General features: G+C 43.7%; 1 protein-coding gene across 7 annotated transcripts in view; it reads left to right on the top strand.

Moving 5' to 3' along the window:
- PDZD2 (PDZ domain containing 2) overlaps positions 1-23,144 on the top strand; it is a 204,380-nt gene that overhangs the window by 144,599 nt on the left and 36,637 nt on the right. For 6 of the 7 annotated variants that reach the window (XM_027709481.1, XM_027709477.1, XM_027709480.1 and 3 more), the window contains 6 exons: positions 3,705-3,847; positions 4,510-4,642; positions 6,587-6,754; positions 19,500-19,611; positions 21,597-21,745; positions 22,348-22,467. In XM_027709481.1, coding sequence (XP_027565282.1) covers positions 3,705-3,847; positions 4,510-4,642; positions 6,587-6,754; positions 19,500-19,611; positions 21,597-21,745; positions 22,348-22,467 — 825 coding nt within the window. The remainder of the gene's footprint in view (positions 1-3,704; positions 3,848-4,509; positions 4,643-6,586; positions 6,755-19,499; positions 19,612-21,596; positions 21,746-22,347; positions 22,468-23,144) is intronic. The other variant, XM_027709482.1, reaches the window with a different exon arrangement.

The following is a 23,144-nucleotide window of genomic DNA, read 5'->3' as shown; positions in this document are numbered from 1 at the left end:
AAGTCAGTGGGGTGGATCTGAGCAGAATTAACATTTACTCTCAGGAGCTGGGGAACTCTAAAGGGGCATTCTCGCTTCTTATTCCTTTGACACACTTGTAGCACACATGGGTGTCTTTCTGAGTGTCCATCTTGGCCAAATCTCAGGTGAATGAAATTTTCTGGATTGTCATATACAAGTATTCATTCCATGATATGTAGTGAGCTCTTTCTCAAATGCTGCTGCTGCTGTGCTTATGATCTGCTTTTGGTTAGAGGGATATAGTTTAAGTCTCCTTAAGAGTGACCAGGACTGGATATTGCCTGTTCCCTGGCTGCAGCAGGAGCTGGTAGTGCCTCGCTCTCTGTCCTTGGTGAGGATGTCTGGAGTTTGAGATACCTGGCTGGACTGGCATCAGCACATCTGTGCTTTGTGCATGAAGTGTTTTTGCACCAAGGGCTGTGGGTGCACGTGTGCATATTTTTTGTGTCACTGGTGAACAAAGCTGGGGGGAATGTTATTCTGAGTCATTTATAAATGAAGCTGTGAGAATTATTCTGAGAGGATGGGAAAATTCAGATGTTAATAGAAATATGGAACTGACAGCAGCCAAGCAGCAATCAGAATTGTGCAGCTGATCAAAGGAGACTGGTCAGCAGTTAAACTCGTCCTCTGGGCAGGGATTGTGAAGGCTCCAAGGGCAGTGACATCATACCTGCAAACTGCCAAATCTAGCTACACTTGGTGTTTCCTTTGGGTATTGTAAGTCTCTGGAGTGGAGTGAATGCACCAAAATCCTAGCTTTCATTTAAAGACTAAGTGAGCTTGTAGTCTTCTTGTTTATGAAGGAAAGTTTGAAAATATGATAGTTCAAAAAATTTTCAAAATTAAACACATGCATCGCTACTTTTTTTTTCCTTTTCTTCTTTTTTAAAGCATTTAGGCCTTGTGTTGTTGAACCTGGGAATCTCCAGTAACTTAACAAAACTGGTTTTAAGTGTAATTTAAATGCATTTACAAGTCCTTGGAATTGGCACAGAGCTTTACTATTAAGGCTTTCCTGTGATGAACTCATATAAGATGCACATTCAAAGCAGCAGCATTTTTATCCAGCTGTGAAGTATCCTGTGCTCCTCTGTGCGGCTTCCTGGGGAGGGAAAGGGGGTTCTGATGGACACCCCCTTTCTCCAGAGACCTCAAGCAAAGGCTGGCAATCTGCTCTTTAATACTTAGCTTTCAAAATCTTGGAGTGACGTCCCTCAGAGGTACATGTGTATTGGTGGGGGGTGTTTGCTTTGCAGCGTGTGGTTAAATGAAGAGTTATGAATGTTTTATGAGGAAAAGGGAAAGAACAGTGAGGGTTTCTGATTTCCAGTGATGCCAAGTTGTTTATTCCCAGTGAAATGCCTGCAGTTGACCGGCGGGGACTCAAGGGACAACCTTTTCTTTCGCAGGAGCTGGTGACAGTGGCATTCGAAAATGAGTGAAAGAAATACACGTTTGGGTACATGTCAGATGTTTTTATTGTGGATGTGTTCTTCTGTCCATGTTCAGACTGAGTAGTGTTTTACTTTCAAGTGCTTTTGATTTTAGTGGGTGTTCAAGGGGAACAAGGCGGTGCTTGCACAAGAGCACCAGTTTGTTGTTAAGTGCTATGTAAATGAATATTTGAGTGTGCCAGTTAAGGGTAAATTTGGGATTTTTTTTTCATGTAATAAAATTTGTGACAGTGAAGAGTGCTGAGGAGTGCAAGCCAGGCGCTGCACATAGTGGGCCTTGGTGTAACTCGCATTCCAAAAAGCTTTTGCAGATCATTAAAGATAATTTTATGATTGCATTGTTAAATTTTATTGAAAGACCTGCTTCCAAACTGGGTTTAACAACAGGACATTCAAAGTGGCATCTTGTGAGGAGAATAGATGGTCATCATTTCAGCCTGAGCTTGGCTGGGGGAGGCAGAGGGATTGTATTTCTCTGTTGTAGTGTCTTCATTATTGGTGCAAGGTACTTCGTAGCAATAAAATATCTCTGGAGCATTTTCATGCTGTAGCTCAGTTCTGTTTTTAAAGCAGATAAATATAGTTGACTCTTGCCCCTGCATTTAACACGGTGTCTCATGTATCACTCTAATTTATTTTAAAGTATCCTCTGTCCTGACATGTCCTGTTATTCAGCAGGAGACTGGCCTTTTGTCAAGCGTTGAAGATCCCAGTTAAACCTTGTTAGGATATTGCCCATGTTCAAGGCTTTCAAGTTAACAAATTACCCACAGGTGTATGTGTTTTCAGGCTCAAACTTTTTGGTAACCTCTTAAGAAACCTGGTTGGTTTTTTCTGTTTCTCCTGCCTGTGATTCAAAGGCTATGATAGATTAATATTAATATTCATGTTAACATTCCATTTAGTAATGTTAATATTGATAATTTTCACTTTGTTCCAGTATCTGAAAAACTCATACTGCATTTAGAAGTTTCGGTGATTAGGTGAAAAAAAAACCCAAAACCCTCACATTTTCCTCATTTAATAAAGGCTCTGATAAACAACATTGGCCTAAAATTTGCAGGTTGCTGCCACAACCCTTGGGTTTGCTGTTATATTTAGCAGTTCTCCTTCTCAGAAACAAGCAGCAATTTGTGCATGCTCTTCACAGTTTGCCATGAAATTTTAATCATCTTTGCTACTTGGGCGTTTGCGTACTGCGGGAGCGTTACTTGTGTGCATAACACACCCAGTCAGAAATAGGTGACCTGGTGCCTGGTGACTACAACACATGGCTTAAAAATTGCCTCTAAATTGTACATTTTGCTGTCTTGCAAGCTTGAAAACTTCCAAGGGTTTTTCATAATTCTGTAATCCTGGTTCTTCCTCTCTCTGAGAGAGTCTTGCCAATTGCCTTACGTCTTGCTTGCTTGTTTTTCTCTTTCCTTTTTTTGCTCTTCTGCTATCTGTCACACTTGTGTTTCCTTGTGCCCAATCCTGCCAATAGAACTCCTGGGAACTAGTTTGTGTTTTGCATTTTGTATTGCTCTGGAGTTTGTAAACCACTTTTTGGATACATATTTATAATAATTAAAAATAACCAAAACGAATAAAGGTGTCCTGAACATTGCTTATTACCTTGGTTATACTGAAAATTATTCTCTGCAGTGGGTAAATTTGTTATTTACAATCTGTACAACAGCTGCCCAGTAAGAAATATTTGATTGGCAGCTGATAATTTGAAGCCGGTGTTTTCTTTCCTGTGTCTCAAATCCTGCAAACCCCTCCGGAGAGGGAAACGCTGCTGTGTGACGCCAGTCTGGTCCCTGCTGCAACAGCAGCTGTGCTACCTGGTGTTCAAGGTCCCCCTTGGACCACGTCTTGCTCCTCTGCAGCCCTGCACGGCTCATCCTTGAGTTTTGGCGAAGGGGTTTGAGGCCACCGGTTGCTTCGGGAAGGACCAGGGCATTGAGAGCAGCACCTCTGTGTGGCTCAGAAAAGCTGCAAACATCCCTGCAAGGAAACCTCTACGTGTTGACCCTGCTCTGTGCTGCCTCCTCCTTTCTGCCTCCTTCGCTTGGACTGCGGCTAATGTAGCAAAGCTCGGCAAAAACACCCGTATAACTTGAGCTATACAGGTGTGCGGTGATGGGCAGCACGGTGCTAAATAGCTCCCTCCTGTAGCCTCCCAGCCCTCTCTTGGTGTCCAAATCCAAATTCAAGGACTCTCTGCACATTTTCTCTCAGCGAGAAGGTTGCCGCATATGGAAGATGCACATCCTGAAGGGGACGGACGGGCTGGGAATCCAGATAACGGGAGGCAGAGGGTCAAAGCGGTCCCCTCACAGCATCATCGTCACCCACGTGGAGGAAGGCGGCTCCGCACACAGGTGAGGTGATGGTGGTACCTTCATGGGAGTGGGTGTGATGGAGTAGCCATGGACTATCCATGTTAGCCAGGTTCATGAGGCAAGTGTGAGCGTTTTGCCCTTCCCATGTGTGAGGGTGAGAACATGGCATTTTTAGCATTAAAAAATTATTTTTGTGTTTGATCACTGAAGCTTCTTCTAGCATGTTTAGTCCAAACTGTAGACAGATCAAACAGTTCCTTAGTGATTGAGTGAAAACCAAGGAGCCTGATGGCTTGTAGGGCTTTTTGCCCAAGTCCCTTTTTGGAAGATGGGTCTTTCCCATGGAATCGGCAATGTGTGAGAGCATGGGTTGTGCATCTCAGGGTGCTCACTTCCAATCCTGGCCCTGTTCCCTGACGGAGTGGAGATGGAGCTGCTGCTCCCTGACCAACTCCATTGGGTCACGGAGAAGACTTGGGGGAATCTCAACCCTGCCAAGAGGGTGAGATGGCTCTGGCTGTAACAGTGGTTTCCTGGGGTTACCTTTCTGAGCCCTTTTTTTTGGAGAACAACACACAATGCTAGCTTAGTGTCAGTGAGATCACGTGTTGTCCATGCCTCCACGTCCCACCATGTGCCACCGGCGCCGGCACTGGGGGAGGACCACCCTGCAGCTCCATGTTCCCGCTCTGTTTCTGCAGGGATGGCAGGCTGATGGCTGGTGATGAGCTCCTCATGATCAACGGGCAGTCGCTGGTGGGGCTGTCCCACCAGGAGGCCGTGGCTCTCCTCCGCTCGGCCGCTGGCCTGGTGCAGCTGGTGGTCTCTAGCAAGGTACAGACCTCTCCCAGGTGCTCTCACAAATGTGCATCTGCAAATGTTTGTGCCAGTGCTTCGTGAAAAGGGCATATTTTTGATAGGCAATCACATGTGCACATTTGCTCCGCTAAATTTAATGTACAGCAAGACGTTACCTAAGTTTTGACCAAAACCATTTTCTTAAAATACACGCTAAATAAAGCAGGCTGTTCTCAGCCTCTTCTGCGTAGCCTCTGTACCTCTCATCTCTGTCCTGTGTGTGTGCCTGAGGTCTCTTGATGATAATCTCTTGGCTCGAGTTCCTTATTTTGTCCTTGTTAATAGTGTGGAGTGGAGCTCTTACAGATAAAGGAGCATGAAATTTCAGGGAAATGAGAGTGGAACTCATTTATCAGTTAGGCTCTTCGTTCTGCTTTGATCGCAGAAGAGGTTGAGGGGATATTAAATAGTATTTTGTCTTTTGTTTAAGAAAATCCTGCCAATCCCTATTTGCTCTTCTCTGTGGATCACATCCCACTGCCCCCCCAACTTGGGTTGCTGCAGGTGTTTGGTGGATGACCAGTGGGCTCCTGAAAGCGCCCAGGGGTCTCAAATAAGGACCTGCCTTGAGGACCTGGCAGGAACATCTTGGTCCAAATGGACCACTCCTTTACCTGCATTTCCAGGATGTCAGCAAGCCACTGTGTCAGTATTTTTATATTTTTTCTTAGCTTCACCTTTCAGTTTCCTCAGCCATCCCAATGCATGCCTCTGTGGCTTTAGTGTCTGGATTCTCATTGGCTTCCTGGGATGCTTTATGCTCATATTTTTCAAGAAGAGGCTCTATTCTTCCATACTGAAAGTGAAGAGCCTGTAACTTCTCTAATATTTCAGTTCATTGAAGACAGTGAAGTTCATTGAATATCTTCTGTAGGATTACAGCTTGGTATTAACCCTACCAGTGTTTATTCTGGAAACAACACACTTTGACATGAAGTAGCTACATTTTTTGTTTCTTTTAGACAATTGGACTTTGTCAAAATACAAGGCAGTAGACTGCATAGATTTCTCCTTCAGCTTAAAAGCTTGTTCGCATGATGACCTCATCATGAATAAGCTCATGGTATAAAACTTCATGTTCCTGGTCAGGCTGTGAATCTGTTTGTCCTGTGCTCTGTGCACTTGGGCAGTTTTCATGTCCCTGGAAGAAGGACTTGGAAAGGCAAGCAGTGGGGAATCACCCTGTGCCATGTCTCAGGCAGCCTCAGAAAAGGTGTAAATGGGTGAAGTGTTCCCTAGCAGCTCCTTTGGGACCTTATTTGTTGGTATAGGAATGCAGCCTTGCCTTTTGGCCTGGTGAGTGCTCAGGAACATAGAATTTGTTCTGAAAGCAATAAAATGAGAGTCTGTCTGGCCACTGCTTTCAGCTGATGCATGTGTTTGCCTGCCAGAAAATATGCCAAAGACTGGAAACAGATCCTGAAGCATCAGGACTGAGTTGGTAGAGGATTGGTGGTTCAGTTTTCATTGTGTTCTCCTGAGCAGTGTTATCAGTGTATTATTCTTATGTGTGTAGGTAAATAAATGTGTGAAGGGAACATCCACAGGGAGGGAGCAGGAGCGCAGGGTGTGATTTGGGAGGCAATGAAATGAGTAATGAGGTCTGTAAACTCTGTCTCCTCGCAGTAATGTTTAATAAACCCAAAGTGAGGAGGAGCAGGCTGCTGGAGAAGTATTTATTTTCAATTCTCCTTTATGAAATCTAAATTTTTTAAACATGTACTGGCCCATGTTTATTATATATGCACTTTAAAACTGGGACTGCTTTTTATAACCGGGCCTTTAAAGTCTGAGCACATGGAAGTGTGTAACAAGGGGAGGATTACCAGGGAGCTCACACTGGGCAGGTGAAATGGTTTTACTGTGACACTGGTGTTTTTTCTGCATGCGATGTAACATATTTTGTTGTCTCTCGGGTAGGAATCTTCTGAAGGGGATTTTCTGAAGTGTCCATCTACCAGTTTGCCAGACTTGCTTAGCACTTGCTCAGTCCAAGACTCTGTCTCTTGCACTGACAATAAGGAAAACGAAGAGCCAGAAGAAGAAGATGTGAAAGGAGTGAATGTGTCTTCTGAAAAACCGGTCGCTGTAAGTGTGGTTTTGGTGTGAAGTTTTCACTCTCTCCTCTGATGCCTCTTTGCATCTGTCACATTCTTCTACAGCCTGACACGGAGCAGGTCCTGGGGATGGGGCCAAAGCCCTTCTTTGCATGGGATGTGGGTGAGAAGCTGCAATGGGGATGGCAGCTGCCACAGCACCTGCCATCTGTGCCACTGTGCTGCACCAAGGCAGCAGCACAGGGAGCAGGAGCTCCAGTGTCCTCCAGCCTATGTCGCAATCACGGTTTTGTTTTTCTCTCTACCCTTGGATTGTTTTCCACCGACTTCCACTGCTTTTGTTGGATCTGATGCAAAGTCTCTCGCAGTGCTTACGCACTTACACGCTCTTCTTTCCCCTTCTTTTGTAACTAAACCTCTTTAACAGTTTATGATCCAACTCTTGAAGTTTGTATTTGCTTTGTTGAAGCCAACAGACAGTTTTCAGTGGAGGGATAGGAAGTCCTGGCTGTGAACCGTAACTGAAGTTCTGCTGAATAAATGCTGCCAGTTGATAATCTCACTTGCATTCCCTTCAGGGCTGTATTAAGAAGAGATTAAGTGGGTTATTGTTATTTATTTGTAATGTAACAGCTCTCTGAAACTTCATTGGTCTTCTAGGCCTCTCTTGTATTGTACAGACAAAGAATAAAGTGATGTTTCTAATCTAAAGAGCTTGCAGACTGATTTTCCAGCAAATGAAAGCAGGTGGATTCACTTGAAGCTTGTATCTATTTATAATTTTCTCTTCTTGTCTTTTTTTTTCCCCTTCTTTCTTCTGCTTCAGTTGTAATAAATATCCTAAACCTTTGAATGGCTCAGATATGATACTGGTTTGGTGATTTGTTTTGATTTTATATTATTACACTTGCCTGTTTCTGAGCAAAAGGCTGCTCCCCAGGATGAGTCTTGCACTGTAGTCAAGCTGATGCTGGTGTTCACTTCCTACCTGCCTGTCATCTCTGACATACCTTGAGTCAATGTTTATAACAGTTCTCACTCTCACACGTCTCTTTACTCTGACAAGTTTTGTTATTTCTACACTATCTTCTCGTCTGTGTGCCAGGGTACCTTTTTGGGGGGAGGAAGGGAAAAACAAATAATCAGGGGATGCTTAGCAGTGATGATGGTGTAGTGTTTGTGTGCTAACTTGAGTGGGAACCTAAGCATTCTTTTGACTATCAAAATACTTCAAATTCTTCTACAAGCCATGGTTCAAATACTGGTAATTTTTTCATCAGGCTGTGGCTCAGCAACACTTCAAAATAAAAATCAGTTTTTGTCAAAACCTAATTATGTGTGGCTTCAGGATGCAGCTCCCTGGCGTTCCAGCGACTCTTTCAGCACATGCTAGGAATTATTTGTCACTTGGTTTGCTCCTGTCTTTTCAGCAAGGCTCTGCCTGGTGGACAGTGACAGCTTTTTTTAGTGTTTCCTTTCCAGATTAACATAATGCTCAGGGAAGCTCAAGGTAGCTGGGGTGCACATGACTGTGAAGACACAGCTACGTGAGCATCCCAGAGCCCTTCGGCACCGACGCGAGTTTGGAGCCTTCCCCGATGTCCATCCCAGTGCCACTGCAGCTGGCTGTGGTGGTAGCTTAACTCAGAGCCAGCTGGATTTGCCTGCCTATCTGGCACTCTCATGCCTGATGGCAATAGCTGTGTGCTTTCATAATAAACCACTGGGATATGGAGGAGGAATCACAGAAATCTGGGTACAATAAACACATTAGGAGAGTAGCAGCAAGATTTTTTTCTTTTTCTTTCCTCTATTTCTATTATTTATTTTTTTTAATGAAAGGGTGTAATTTAGAGGGATGTAACAAGTTATTGGTGACTCTCAGAACCTCTTCTGTTTCTCCTTGATCCGCAGATGAAATCGTTACTTTTCTGATCTGAAGCACAGGGTGTCTTTGCATTCCCCTTGTAACTGCTATCTCAGCCTCAGAGTGCAGAGGGGCTCTGTGCAGCCTGGGCTGGGCACCCCGTACAGTGTAGACCTCTTAGCTCTACCCTCGTCCTGATCCATTCTCATCAGATCACAGCCTGAGCTGAGCTGGGCTGTGCAAATCCTGCATGCCACCAGGCAGGACAGAGGAAGGTGAATGTATGGAAAAGATAAAATTCACAAGACTTTTTTCCACCTGGCAAGATGGTGGGGATTTTCGTAGCAAAGCTTAGAAGCTGATTTCAAGGCCAGTATGAACTCAAAGCGTCACATGATTTTATATTTTAAAATATATGTATAGTCACATAGATTATTGCGAAATTGCTTTGGAAATCACTGTTCTTTGCTGCTCCCACGCTCCTGATGATATTCACATGTCTTCTCTCTCTCTCATATATATTTCATTATATTTATGCTGTAGATAAGGGATGACAGCGTGACTGATGATTAAAGCAGGAATTAAGCTGGACTATTTTTGATCAATGCAAATGTAATTGTATTAGACTTCCAGGGTGGGTGGTACTGAAGGACTGGACCAGGTAACTGAGGCTGTAGTCTGAGTTTAAGAATCAGATGTCTTAGATTTGAAGCTGATTCTCCACCCAGCTCTGGCCAGGAGTTATCTTCCTCACCTCTGACAAGAGATTAATGGATTTTCTTGTTTACTCTGTGGGGCTTTGTAAGGACTCCAAAGGGATGCTGTCAGGTGCTGGGTGGTTATGTAACAGTGAGTAATTCAGAGTGATTTATTGTCAGCTGAAGCTTCACTGTCCCTTTTCTGACCAGAACAGTATATATCTAATTCTTAAGCAAGTAAAGAAGATACTTCAAAACTTGCAGGAGCTCTTAGGGTTGTCCAGGGTATTCTTTCATTAACTTCTCTGTGAATATAGTTCATTGCTGAGAATTCAGAACTGTAATTTACAGACCTGATGGACTGTATAGCCTTGCTGTAATGCTTTAGCACCTGGTTGCTTAAAGGCTGAACCAGGCAGAAAAAAAACAAACACTTGAAATGAGGTATGTATTCAAATCTTCATACTTGTAGTTACTTAAAACTCAGCTGGACCAGGTTCTGAGGAACCTGATCTAAGTTGAATCTGTTTTGAGATGGAGCCTGGACCAGGGACACCCCAGAGGTCCCTTCCAACCTGGCTTACCCTACAATTCTATGAAAAAACAATAAAAAATATTGAAATTATCTTTTCTAGTGGCTAAAGGTTGAAATTTTCCCTGTGAGCAAGTTTTTAAAAGTCTTGAAGTTCTGCTCCAGTGTTTCCAGAAGGGAAATGGAGTCTGAGCTAGTCAGTTTCCCCAGGACACAGCAGAAGGGTCTAATGACACTTGAAAACTGTAATTTAGGAGAAATATTGCTTTTAGTCTTACTTGAAAGTCCACTTGTTAAGTTTCATTAATAAAAATTTCATAATACAATTTAATTGAAGCTCTGTTTTTACAGTCTCCTTATGTAAAGCCCTGTTTAACATGAAATGACCCTTAAAGTTCTAACTTTAATAAAACTTGTGCTGCCAGGCAGAAAAAGGTTACATTAATATCCTTTAAGCGCATTTCTTTCAGAGGTGGTTGGGCCAAAATATTCCTTAACTTCAGACACAAAATACTGGGCCAGAGAGTCACGTTGTCCTAAATGGTACTGAGGCACTTGGGGGATTTTAAACTCCTCCACCCCGATCCATATTTTGCTGTGTGCAGTTGACCTTGCTATTTTAAAATATCATTATTTATGTCCAAGTGAAATAGGATAATATGATAGTATTTGCCTTGGATGATTTATTTTTAATTCTAATTCACTTTTACTAGTATTTCTGTTCTTGAAATTGAATCTGTCACTTTATTGCTGGCTGATGGAGCAACCTGGGAAATGAACTCTAAAGAGAAAGCTCATCTGCTAAGAATTTGCAAAGTGCCTGGTGAATTTGGAGCATTTTTGATCCCTGAACAGAAGCACGTGCTGTTCTTAGTTGCTCCAAAAGTTATTTGCATCTCTTTCTGGTAGTGCTGTGTTGTTCAATATATGATGGTCTTAGTATTTTTTAAATGTCCAGCTTCACATTAATGGCTTGAAATCCTTGAAAGCTACTAAATATAAGAAGAGGGCATCTGCCTTGGGAGGTTTGGATCCGTGGTTGCTGGAGACAGGGATGGAAGGCTGGGGACTGTTCATCTGCACTTAAATCATGTGCTCTTCCCTCGGTATTTACCATTCGCGATGCTGGAGGCATAGACCCTGAGCCGAGTCTATTCCATGTAGAATAGAATTGGACAAAAGAGAAATTTCCTGTTTGGGAAAGGAGATCATTATTATCCCTACCTGTTGAGGGGGAGCTGGGAAGGGACACAGTTTGCTTCCCCATGCCCAAGCTGGCCATGCAAGGAAGGCCTGGGGACACAGCCTCTGGCAGCACCCTCAGCTGCGTGATCCTCTGCTGTGGGGTGTCAGGCCCTTTTTACTCATGTTTAATCATTTTGAGTTGACCTGAAGCGTGTGATGTGTTACCTTCACATCAGCTGTCAGCACGTTGCATGCGGAGATGGCCGTGACCCAGCAAGGTTGTCATCCTCCTACCAGTAACAGAAACAGGATGTCTCCTGTTAAGGTTTCTTGCGTGATCTGCGTTACCTGATCCCTGCCAAAACTCTTTTTTTTTTTTTTTTTTTGCTAGACATGTAGCTGAAAGCATATAAGTAAACCTGTTTGTTGAATAGGAAGAAATGCATTTGTTTAACTCCCCTCCCTCTCCATTTATTTTTTTTTTCTGAGCTGTAGAACTGACCAGTTATTTTCTGCCTTGAGCCTTTCTGTCTTACCAGGGAATCCATACATAATTACCTGTAGCCATGCAAGCATAATAAAGACAAGGATAACAATGCCATAAGTTTAAAAACAGTCTTGGGGTCAAAAGTTCTTCTGGAAACACTGGGAGAGAATTTCAGAGAAAGCATTAGCATTGAGAAGGAACAGGAAGCATAACTCAACAATTAAATGTGTGCAGAGCGTGGGGAGGGGCCCTCGTTACTTGGAGGACTGGAGTGTTTGTTCCCATTAGGGCACTGCAGTCTCAATAGAGCCTGCAGAAACACAGCTCACTCCTCAAAAAGCACTGCATGGCTGGGAAAAAAGCAAGAAAGGGCTTTTACTCTTTCAAGAAAGAAATTTGCTTTGCAATGAAATGCTTTACTTGGGGTAGGGGAGAGGGAGAGAAATTGAAGAACCTGGTGTGGGGCTCAGATGTGGCCAGCCCTTGTCCTGGGGAAGGGTTCAGTAACCCTCTTGCTCTTCATTGGTGAGGGCTGGTGATCTGGTTTCCAGATCCTGGCATGTGCTGGAAGGGTCAGAGTCCAGCTGCACCTTGGCATGGCTCAGAGCTGTTGCCCTTCACTCATGCTGTAGCTGCATAGACATGCTGGGTCCTACAGTGGCTCCAGATGTGAGTTTTCAAAGTAAGTATAGTTAGGAATTTGGGCAAGGGAAAATGACAAAATATTTGGGGACCAAATCTGGTTCACAGGGTGTGTGTTGTTTCCAGAAGCCCTATCATATTAAAATAAGCAATTGCAATTTGTCTTTTTGAGGAGGAGTTGTTCAGTAATGGGCTGATGGTGGTGGTGTGACACTGGTCAGGGCTGGGGAAAGGTGTTGGCACACATTGCATGAGTTTGGGGAGGAGGATGGGTGCTGAAAGGCCCCCAGGGGCACAATGTCACTGAATTACTGCTTTTTGCGCATCCTGACATTCACCTGTCAAGGAGACATTAACATGAATGTGTTCTTCATGTCAGGAGGGAGGTCCTCAGAGCACTCTCATCCTTCCCTGTGCCTGGTTCCCAGCCCTTTAGGACCACTTTCTACTGCCTCCATCTTAAAGGCAAGACCAGAGAAAACTGTTTCACCCAGGGGCTATTACTCTCCAGGTTTCTTTGTAGATGTGATGCAGTCTACAAAATGTGAAATATCTCTTGTTGCTTGGGCTAGTGGAAGATAACCTTTTTAACTTGTCCATAAATATCAGCATAGACAATGCCCAGTTATAATTTTTGCTCTTCCTGTGTGATATGTTTGAAAGCTGAGTCAGCAGAGCAATAGAAACACAAGTTTATCTACAGTACAGGTTCTGCATGGTCTTTGTTTTTGTGAATGAGGGTTTTTCCCATAAAGCAACAGATACAGTACAGCCTGTCTCTCCTTTGGCTGTTTGGATAACTGCCCAGTTTTGAAGGAGATGAACTGCCTTTAACAAGCTAAAAATAACACCCTCATGGCACTGGAACAAGAGAGATACTGTCACAGCCATGCGGTTCACATACATTAGCAGAAGGATGATAAAAGCTCTAGGATTTGAGACTTAGTGTGAATGTCACATCATCACATCTGCAAATTCTTGAGCGTGTACATGGTCCAGTCTTGGTTGGGCTTGGGTAAAACTCCTTTGAGATGTGCTGGCCTTGAATACATGCAGCCTGTATAATGCATGAGGCTTCAGATCCTTGATACAGGTATGGAAGACACTTAATGGTTGCGTATTCTATATCCTCCTGTGTACTTAGGGTGGTATAAAGTGTGGATTTGGAGCTGAAATGCAAACTCCCATGAGCTGTGTCATGGGAACACACTCTGCAGCTGTGGGTTGATGTTGTTGTTAGGAAGGTTTTTCTTTATTCTCAGGAGAGTTGTTTATTTGGAGGACTGATTATTGCTTGCTTTGTCCTTCTCTGTGAGTAGAAAGGTTGTTGTTGAAGAAAAAAAGAAAAAAAAAAGATAAGCAATTTATTGTTTGTCGTGATGCAAAGGCTCCAGATTTGTGCTAAGCCACGAACTGAGTGTTTATTAAAGAAAGTAACAGACGAGCTGAATGAACTTGCACATGACTTGAGTTCCATGGGTGTCACAGAATCAAGGAATCCTTTAGGGTTTCACTGTTTACCAGGACCAGTCTTCTGGGACCTCTCTGCAGCACATTGAGACATCTCGTGGACAGTGACTAAATTGCATGGAGATGTGTCCTACTTTTTGATGTTTGAGGGGAAAAAAGGATAAAGCATAAAAAAGAGAACAGCAGGGATCTGTTTGTGTGCATTTGATTTCCTTTAGCTTAGAAGCTGTTTCTAGTGAAAATCATAATATATTGCAGAAGAAGAGTAATCTGGTCCAAAAAGGATTGGGAACTGTTTAGCTGGGAGCATCTTACTGTTTCCAAGGCATATGCTGTCTGTGCTATGTGTTTCTTGGAGAACTTAGCTGCGTTAGCCATTTCCTGCATTTCTTCCTATTTAAAATGATATTTTTAAAGTTTTTTCTCTTCAAAACATTATTGATAATTGTAGCAACTGATTGGAAACCTGAAAGTGAAATCTGCTTCACTTAATTGCAGCCCTGACCAGTGAGTCATTGAAGCCAGCACAGCTGGGATCCTGCTACATCAAGAACCTGCGAGTATCCTCTGGGCAGTGGTCAACACGCTGAGGTTCTTGGTATCAAACACATTGAAGGAAGTTTGGAGTGTCTTGTGCCAAATAAATAGAGTGTTCTGGAAGATGAGAGTAGCTTAGCTCTGCCATAGTTTCCAGTCTGTTTGCTGAGGCTGCATGGGCAGGTATCGCTGCTGGCTTTGTTCTGGTGAATGCCAGGTTATATTTCATGTGCAGGTTTGTGTGGGGCTACTCTGTGGACTTTGTGAAGAGCCATAAAAATAGCTGTTGGGGGTTTATGCTTCCTGAAACGAATGGTAATGCCCTTTCTAGCAACTGCTGCTTTACACTGAAGGCTTAGGGTGGCTTTTGAATACAGGCATTTGGTTAAGTGGCAGACTAGACATTCTAAGAGACCACTTTAAAGGCTTTTGTTTTGTTTGTTTGGCATTTCCACCTATTCAGAAATTAGAGCAGCTCCAGTTCTTGACTGTTTATCAAATTTCTTGACCTCCTGCTGCACATGGACCAAGAGTTCTCCAACACTTTCTTTAAAATTCAGTAATGCAGGACTTGGGTTCCCATCCCCTTTGGCTAGGCAGGAGGAAGTACAGCACGTGTAATTCCCAGGGGATATACCAGCACATGTAATTCCCAGGGGAGCTGCTAGTGCTTTGTTTCACTATAGAGCCCAAACCTGAGCCCTCCTGAAGCCTTGCTGGTGGAGCCTGCCTTGGGCAACATGCAGAACTGCTCTCCACCCTGTCAGCCTTCCTCTGGTGGGAAAAAAAGGGCACAGGGTTTTTCTCAGGTGCCAGTTAAGGCCCTGAATTAGTGCTGACATGGAGGTGATGTTCCTACTCTTTTCCTCTGTCCGTGGCTGAACGTGGTTCTCTGCGTTTGAGGGGTTTTCTCCCCTCACAACAGTGGGGAGCAGCGTTGCAGTGCCCTTTGCAAGAGGGGAGTCCTCTAGCTTGCACCAAAAATTACTAAATCCAGTATTAAATTGGACTTCTCATGAGCCCCATGACTGAGTTAATGGAGCTCCCGTGTTTTGGAAAAATGCCCCTGGGTGCTGCAGCACCAGATGCAGTGTGTCCCAGCTCATCAGTCTCCTTCCAGGGTCTGAGCGGCTTTGTGCGTGTCCTAAAACAGAACAGTAAGGCATGAAAAAGTTGGTGCCATCCAAGATTAGAAAATCCATGTCCTCTGCATCACTTGCAATGTTAATTCTCGTAAATTATAGTGCTGCAGTTTGTAATTTATCTGGGAGATGGATTCAATTAAATTGAAAAAGAGCTAATTTAAAAGTGAAGGTATTTTACTTTCTGTGCAAGGCAAAGGGGCATGTGGAGTTCCCTACCTAGGAGATACATTTAAGGCTTAAAGCATGCTGTGCCCCATAAAGCAATAAATAATTGCACAAATAACTAGAACAGCTAGAATTATAACAGATCTTGGAAGAAAATCTCAAAAACTTCTGGAAAGGTTAAGGGCTCTAAGGCATCAGACAGTCTCAAAAGGCTAGGAAGAAAGACTTTGTGCAGGAAGCAGGTGAAGCCAGGTTTCCATTGGGTGTTTTGTGTGTTTCTCTGGAGGGTCTGTGCTGGCACCTCATGTACACCCGTTGGGTCCATCCTGATGGTTGCCCCACATACAGCAGCGTTGGGATGTTTCACGTTTAAATGTTTGGAATAGTATTGCTTAAGGAAAAACTATCAGGACCAAAGAAGATGAGGAATTACCCCATGGAGCTTGTGCAGGGGCACAGCCATTCCTCTTCCACATTGCTGCTCTGAGGAAGGGCAGTGGTCTTGCTGATGGACTTGCTGTGCCAGTGCAGGTGGAGCTGAATTTGGCATGCTGCAAACTTATCAGTCTGATCCTCGCTGTTTCACTCCCAAACTACCAGGTTGAACTGTCTGTGTGGAGCTAGCACTCTGCAGAGCAAGCCAGGCTGTGCCGTGGGGAGTCAGGTGGGCTTGCAGATGGGAAAGGCAGCAGCTGAGGAGCTCTGCAAGGGCAGCAGTAAAGCAGTTTGCTTATTAAATTGTATCATCCCCTGTGTGCCGACTCATTTTTGTAGATCGGCAGCAATTGCCAAGCTGTTTGCGGTTAAACAATGCAGACTGTCATAATCCTGCTCCTCATCTCGCCTCATTAAGAACCTGGTCACGCTGGAGCTTTGCCCAGGCGAGGACTCCGAGGGCAGTTGTTCGTCCTGGTGCAGTGCCAGGACCGTGTGTCCCTGATAGCGCAGTTTCCTTTGAAATCAATTGAGATGTCACCGTCACTTGATCCCGGAGCTACTTAATGAACTGGCAAAATGGGCTCTATTTTTAGATCTGCCTTCAAACTACTGTGCGTGTTAAAGCTCCCCTTGTCCTTAAAGCCGGGATGGCATTGGGTAGGATTTATTGGTTTAGTTTAATACGAGACCTACAGAACTGGAATAATAAGCTTCATTTCCTTGAAAGTGAGGAAAATTAAAATGGCATGGTTAAACCTGGGCAGCCGCCTCAAGACAGAAAAGGGATACGTTCACGGCCAGAAGGATAAGGTGGAGCTGGGTTTTTCTTCGTGTCTAAGTTATAGGAGAGCCAAATACGACAGACACATGCCTTTGGGGAGTTCTTTCAAGCTTTGTAGATCGTATTTCTAAGTGTTTTCTGAGTAGGATAGAACTCCTGGTGGTTTACTAGGCAAGCTCAACAACTTAAAAAGAATATCTACTTCATTGCAAATGCTAGACTGTCTTTCCCTACATGTTTATAATTAATGTCAGAAAAATACTTTTGCTAAAACAAGAAAGAAACACAGATGTAGGTAATTAAATTTTTTTTACTCCTTATTGTAGTCTGAAGCCAAGTTAGATAAAATATAATTTCAGGAAGCTGCTAAGAATGTCTTGAGGCTTTGCCTAGCATCCATGTTTACACACACATGCCCTTCTGGGGGTCATATGTGGGGTTTGGGGGTTTGATGTCTGTAGGCTCACAGCCTCCTGGATTGTGCAGCAATGAGGGGAAGGAGCAGGGGATGCACAGTTTTAATGCAAGTGGCAATTGTCTCCTGTTTTTCCTCCCATCCCACCAGATGGAAACCTGTGTAGCTCCAGAACGCATCTGTACTTTGCTTCTGTGGCACAGTCAAAATACATGTAAGCAAAAAACCCATCATGTAAGCGACAAACCAAACTCAAAGTCCATATAGTAGAAGCACAAGATGTACCAAACAGATCACCCTTTAGCCTGGGCTCTGGGTGGAAATTGGCCCTGGCAGAAATGATTTCACCATCTCTTTGTACACTCTACAAACTAAGTCATTTTTTCTGCCATCCTCTGAGCTGGAGGAAGTGGTCCAACTTTGGGCTGGGAGTTGTGTGGTCTTACCAAGTGTAACTGCCCATGTCCATGCATGTGGCAGAAACCAAATAGCGCTATAGCTCCAGACTTGAGCTGGGTTATGCTCAGCTCCAGAAAAATCAGGTTAGACCCATCTGTGTCTGTTGGGATAGTCGAACAGCATGCTGGCAAAATTGTCTGCTTTGGTGAGGCATCCCTCTCGTTTTTCTTCATCCCTGTGCTTCATATATTTCTCCACCACAGAGTTAACATTGCCCTTCTGCACCGATTGTTTTGTACACCTGTTAAACCTCCAGCTACATGATTTTTGTGTTTGTGCAAATGATTTCTACCTTTCTACAAGGGAGGCATTCTCACTTCATAAAGAGTGTTTTTACTAAAATGGTAAATTTCATTGTAACTTTATGAGATCCATGAGATCCCACCTCAGTTTCAGATGCTTCTGCTGTCTTATGGGTATCCCAGAAGTCTCCTGTAGGGAGAGTTTGTGATGCTTTGGCTGTGGCCTAATCGCTGATGGGTGGGGTTTTGAATCTGATGTTTTACATCTTTTCTGGAATGAGTCCCTCATTAAGATGACCACATAATAAGTGCTGGGTTTTTTCAGACTGATGAATGAATCAGATGGATCTGATTGTACATGCAGCTGTGAGCTGCAAAGCGTTTGAATACTAGAAGTGGACTCCGAAGTAGTTGCTGCAATGCCTTGAAAAATCAACAAGAACTAGCTAGGATGTCCAAACTCTGTGTAAACTACGTGTAGGTGTTCATGTTGAAGGTGGAGGAAAAAAAAACAGTTTTCCAGCTTCCTGTTTTCTGCCAGTTTTGTGTTTTCCTGAAGTTTCTACCCTTCGAACTGAAATCATGAAGTCTAGACTCTGTACAAAAGATAAACTTTGAGTTTCTTGCCTTGGGGATAAGAAGGACTGCGGAATGGGAGGCAGGTTCTGGGAAAGACTGGCATTTTTAAGATTGACTAGTAGAAGTAGGAAGTATTTTTACAGTGAAGTGTTTCGTCACTTGGGTGGGATTTTTTCGAAGCTGACTTCCAGCAATTTAAATAGTACATTAAAGGTTTAATGCTACTAATAAAGGTTGTATTGGCAGTTTTGTCATCCTTGCCATGAACTGTGTGAATAATCATGTAGAGCATGCGTAGTGGGTAATGGAGTGAGAGTGTAGAAGAATTGGTGTGTGCATGGGGGAGTGTGTTGAGGATCACGGTGAGATGGCACATCCTGGAAAACGTGACTGTTGTGGCTTGGGAAAGGAAGCAGAGAGTGGAGAAGGAGTTCAGCAGCGTCTTCCAGAACGCATGGGCTGGGGAGAGTCTTTGCCCATGGGCAGCTCTGCTCATCCCTGACCGCACAGGAGCAGGAGGCAGGGGATATGTGACCTTGTCACCTGCGTCTGGGCAAACACAGCTGGTAAACAGAGGGCTCCTGTCCTGGTGCCTTTACTGAGGGTGATGGGGTTATGATTCCTCATGTAAATTTAAATTACGCATTTCTAGGCTTTTAAGTGCTTAGCGGTATAATCTTCTTAGCTTTCTGTTAAATAAGCTTTTCATCCATTGCATTGGCATTCAGCTGTAGACAGTAACAATAAAATAACACTTTTTAAAAGTGGTTTTCTCTATAAAGATGTGATGTCTCTGGAAGCTTGCAAGAAAAAACTACGTTAGAATTTTGATAAAATGCATGCAGAAGCACTGAATGAGGTGCCATGGGTGCTGGAGGCGTTCTGGGGGCATTGGCGTGGTGCCCTGCAGAGGATGCCTGGCCATACAGAGCTGTACCTTTGCCTGTTGGTAAGATGTGCAACAGTGTCCAAAGGCATTGCTGAAAATTGCTTACACAAATGCGTGCTGGCTTAATACAGTGATGTGTTTTGGAAGCAAAGATGATATGCAATGGAATTTTCTGTCCTTTAGTAAAAATGAGAGGAATTGCATCAATTGCTCTAGTTTACAGGAATTTTTTTTCTTTGTTTTAGGTGATGGAAACTGAGAAGTCTCAAGATCCAGCCTGTGCAGAAGTGTCCAAAGGAAACAACCAGAGTCCAACTCTGGGAAGTGGCATACTGAAATACAGAAGTCGATCCCAAGGTAAAGCTGGGTTGATAAAAGATAGCAGTAGTAGAATTTTTCTGTTGTGTATTTATTTTAGCTCTCTAAAAGTGAGATAGCGTTTCTTTCCTTTGAAGATCATATTAGTTTATTTTGGAAGGAAAAACCCATCTGTAAGATGTTTGCATTCAGCCTCCTGAGTTGAACTATTGTAGGGACAGAAATATTATGCAAAACTTTGGAAACTTCTTTCTTTTTTTTTTTCTTGTTCTTTTTTTTTTTTGGAACATTTGCATTCCCTGTTTATTTCAGTGTGCTCTGTTACTGAGATGGAGGGACACATTTCAACATACCATCACCAAAATGCCCATTATGATGAATAGTCCCCAAACTTTCTATTGCTTTTTCTCCAAGTCTTAACAGTAACCTGTGTGCAGAGCTTGATCATGTTCTCATCCCTGATGCTTTCTGAGGCTCCCTGCCTCCTGTGTTCACCTTAATTTCCAATTTTTCATATATTTTTAGTGTCCTCCAGGGAGCTCCTCTGCCAGTAGCCCCTGTGGCTCTAAGTTGGTGGCTCACTGGGGATCCAGCCCCAGTTCCCTTGGGTGCTGATGCCCTTGGGCTATGGGTGAACCTGGAGCATCCAGCAGCCTGGACTGCAGCGTGGGAAGGGAAGCTGCATTGAGAGATGGGCAGTAAACACAGAAATATAACTGTTCTCCTAGAAGAAGTGAGGGAGAGGTGATGGGAAGCCATTAGTTTTTAGGTGCCAGGAGGGCTTGGGAGTGAAAGAAGTGCCGGGGTGCCGGGTCCTGCCGAGATAGTTATCCTATCTGTGTGCAGCAGCAGCAGCCTGTCTGCTGGGGGAAGAGGAGTTTCAAAGCAGAGGTAATTTTACACCCCTAACCAAGGAGTGGATTTAAATTGTGCTCTGGGCAGTGGGTGCAAATTCTGCCTATGGATGCATCAGCAGAATTGATTTCATGCTGAGGAAAAACAAGCAGCTGCCCCATCTCCATGCTCAGTCCCTCCCCGGCACTGGCAGTGATGCTTGTGCAGCCTCCAGGCAAGGAGGAGGTGGCAGAAAACGTGTTTGGGGCTCTCCTGGGCAAATTTGCAGTGTTTCTGCCTCAGCCCATGACGTGTGAGCCCTGTTCCCAGGGCACAGACAGGGCAGTGAGGATTAAAGGAAATCAGAGCTTCTGCTTTCCATGTCAGCTCCACATTCACATTACTTTAAACCAATCTTAAAATCTTGTCGTGAAATCCAGATTGTGCGAATTTGGTGGGTGTCTTGGGGTTTCATCTGTAAAATAGGGGTTAATGGCCCTTCTCTGTGTGGTGGGGAAATGACAGGGATAAATCTGCAGGAACTTCTGTGACTGAGAATCCTGAGGGGACCTTAGAGAAAATGAGAATTGGAGGAGCCCTGGTGTGAGGAGTGGAATACTCTGGCTAATTACAGGATGTCCTTCAAGACAAATAATTCTGTTTCTTATGTGAACTCTGCATTCTTCTTTTCAAGACAACTAGGATTGTTGCCGGAAGAAAAGAAAATAGCGTTTATTTGGCACACTTTTCCTTTTTCCGTTCCAGTAAAAATGCTCAAAGTGACATGACACTTCCAGAAATGAATACTGCTACAGTGTCAGTCTTTTAATTTTAAATAAATGAAGCTTGAGAACTTAGTGCACTGGCAAATGCCATTGGGTACGAACAGCTGAATTTCTTTTCTGTCCCTGAGCTACAGCTCAATTATCTTCTTCTTTTCCTTACTATCACAAGTGATGCTGCTGCAGAGTTCAGCATCACTGAAAGGTTGTAGAAAACCTATGATAGCAGGAAAAGTTCTTGGGTGAGTGTGATCAAAACTGATTTCCAACTGCCCAGTTGGGAACTGCATAGCATTGTTTTAAGGCAGTGTTTAAGTTGGGATTTGCAAGAGGTTGTTATTGCCTGCTGGTGAGAGGTTAAAGCAGCTCTGAGATGTTTGCAGGATGTGTTTCTGTGGTTTTCCCTAGGTGCCGGATCCCGCTTGGAGTCTGTGGGAGAAGACGATGAGCTGACAGTGGAAAATGGTGAATCGAATTACGAAATAGCAGTGAAATATTCCCGAGGCGGAAGAAAGCACTCTCTGCCCCAGCAGCTGGAGTCAGCAGGAGCCAGACAGGTGGGTGGAAAGGCGAGGCTGGCTGTGAGCACCTCACTGTGCTCAGTCCTTTGACATCTGTCTGGAGCTCATAGAAGGGTCATGAAACAAGACCATGTAGGTACGTCACAGGGACTGAAACCAGGCCTGAGCACCTATGGAGAACTACTCTGGGGATCGTGAAGGTGAATACTGCTTGCTTTCTTCTTCTTTTCTTCTTTTCTTCTTCTTCTCCTGTCCTCTCTTTTCTCTTCTCTTCTTTTTTCACCTTTCCCCTTTCCGTCCTTATCCTCTTCTTTTTTTCTTTTCTGTCCTCTTTTCCCTTTCCTGGATAAGCACTTGAGTATATCATGAGGTTACCTTTAATCTTTTTAATTGAAATTGTGACTGGTACATTACATACAAAATTAGTCTACTCTGCAAAATGTGGGGAAATTACTGTGGCAAGTTTTGCTTTGACTGAAGTGAGCTGGAGTTTCATCCCTTGAACTTTTTTTTTTCTGAATATATCTGTAAGATACTCCATCTCTCTTCCCCCTCACATGCAATTTTCCCAGTATGACGTCCCCAGTATCTGTGCCAAGCAATCAGAGCAACTTCCCTTGTTTGCTGATGTTTGTTAGGACTACCATATCGTGAAGAAATCTACCCGTTCCTTCAGTGCTGCCCAAGTGGAATCTCCATGGAGACTAACCCAGCCGTCCATCATTTCCAACATCGTCCTGATGAAAGGGCAAGGCAAGGTGAGGATTTCTGCATGTGGCTGGTTTCTCACGTGTAGCAAGAGCTGGCATTTGAGAGGTGTCTCCCATACCCAGGACTTCCAGCTGCTCTCAAGGTAGCCAGTAATAATACTAATGGTGAACAAATCCTGTGTTCAAGCGTAAGTGCCAAAGTTACACCTGCAAAATACAGGGGAGGCGATGCTCGTGTCACGCACTTGGCACAGGGTGACTTTCATTCTGAAGTGGTGCATCTTGTCATTACTGAGATACTGAATATTAATCATGGATCTTTAAATACATATGTTTGTGCAAAGTTGGTGCAGCTACAGAAGAGTACCTGTTCACAGGCATATTTATGGACAAGCATATTTTCTTTCTGTGGAATCTGGATTTATTTTTTTTTTTAAATTACTGAAAATTAAGCGTTAAACCCAAAGACAGGTTCCTGGTTTATTGCTTATCTGAGAGCACTGAATTCCCTGTGTCAAAAAGTCCTCTTCTCTCCCCACCGTAATGTGTTTACACACTTGCTAGATACCAGCTGGCTGAATGCTAAGGAAAAATAGACAAGCATTAACCTAGGTGTATATTGTTTTCCCTCATGCAATCCACACTAGTATTGGAACTGTCATATAAATATGCTAAAAATATGCATGTCTTTTCATTAAATACTCTTTAAAGTCATCAGATGGATA

Source organism: Neopelma chrysocephalum, unplaced genomic scaffold (assembly GCF_003984885.1).
Source record: "Neopelma chrysocephalum unplaced genomic scaffold, ASM398488v2 Primary Assembly neopelma1_96780, whole genome shotgun sequence".
Taxonomy (NCBI): Eukaryota; Metazoa; Chordata; class Aves; order Passeriformes; family Pipridae; genus Neopelma; species Neopelma chrysocephalum.
Note: the sequence above shows the minus strand (reverse complement) of the source record. Positions and strands in the feature narration are given on the sequence as shown.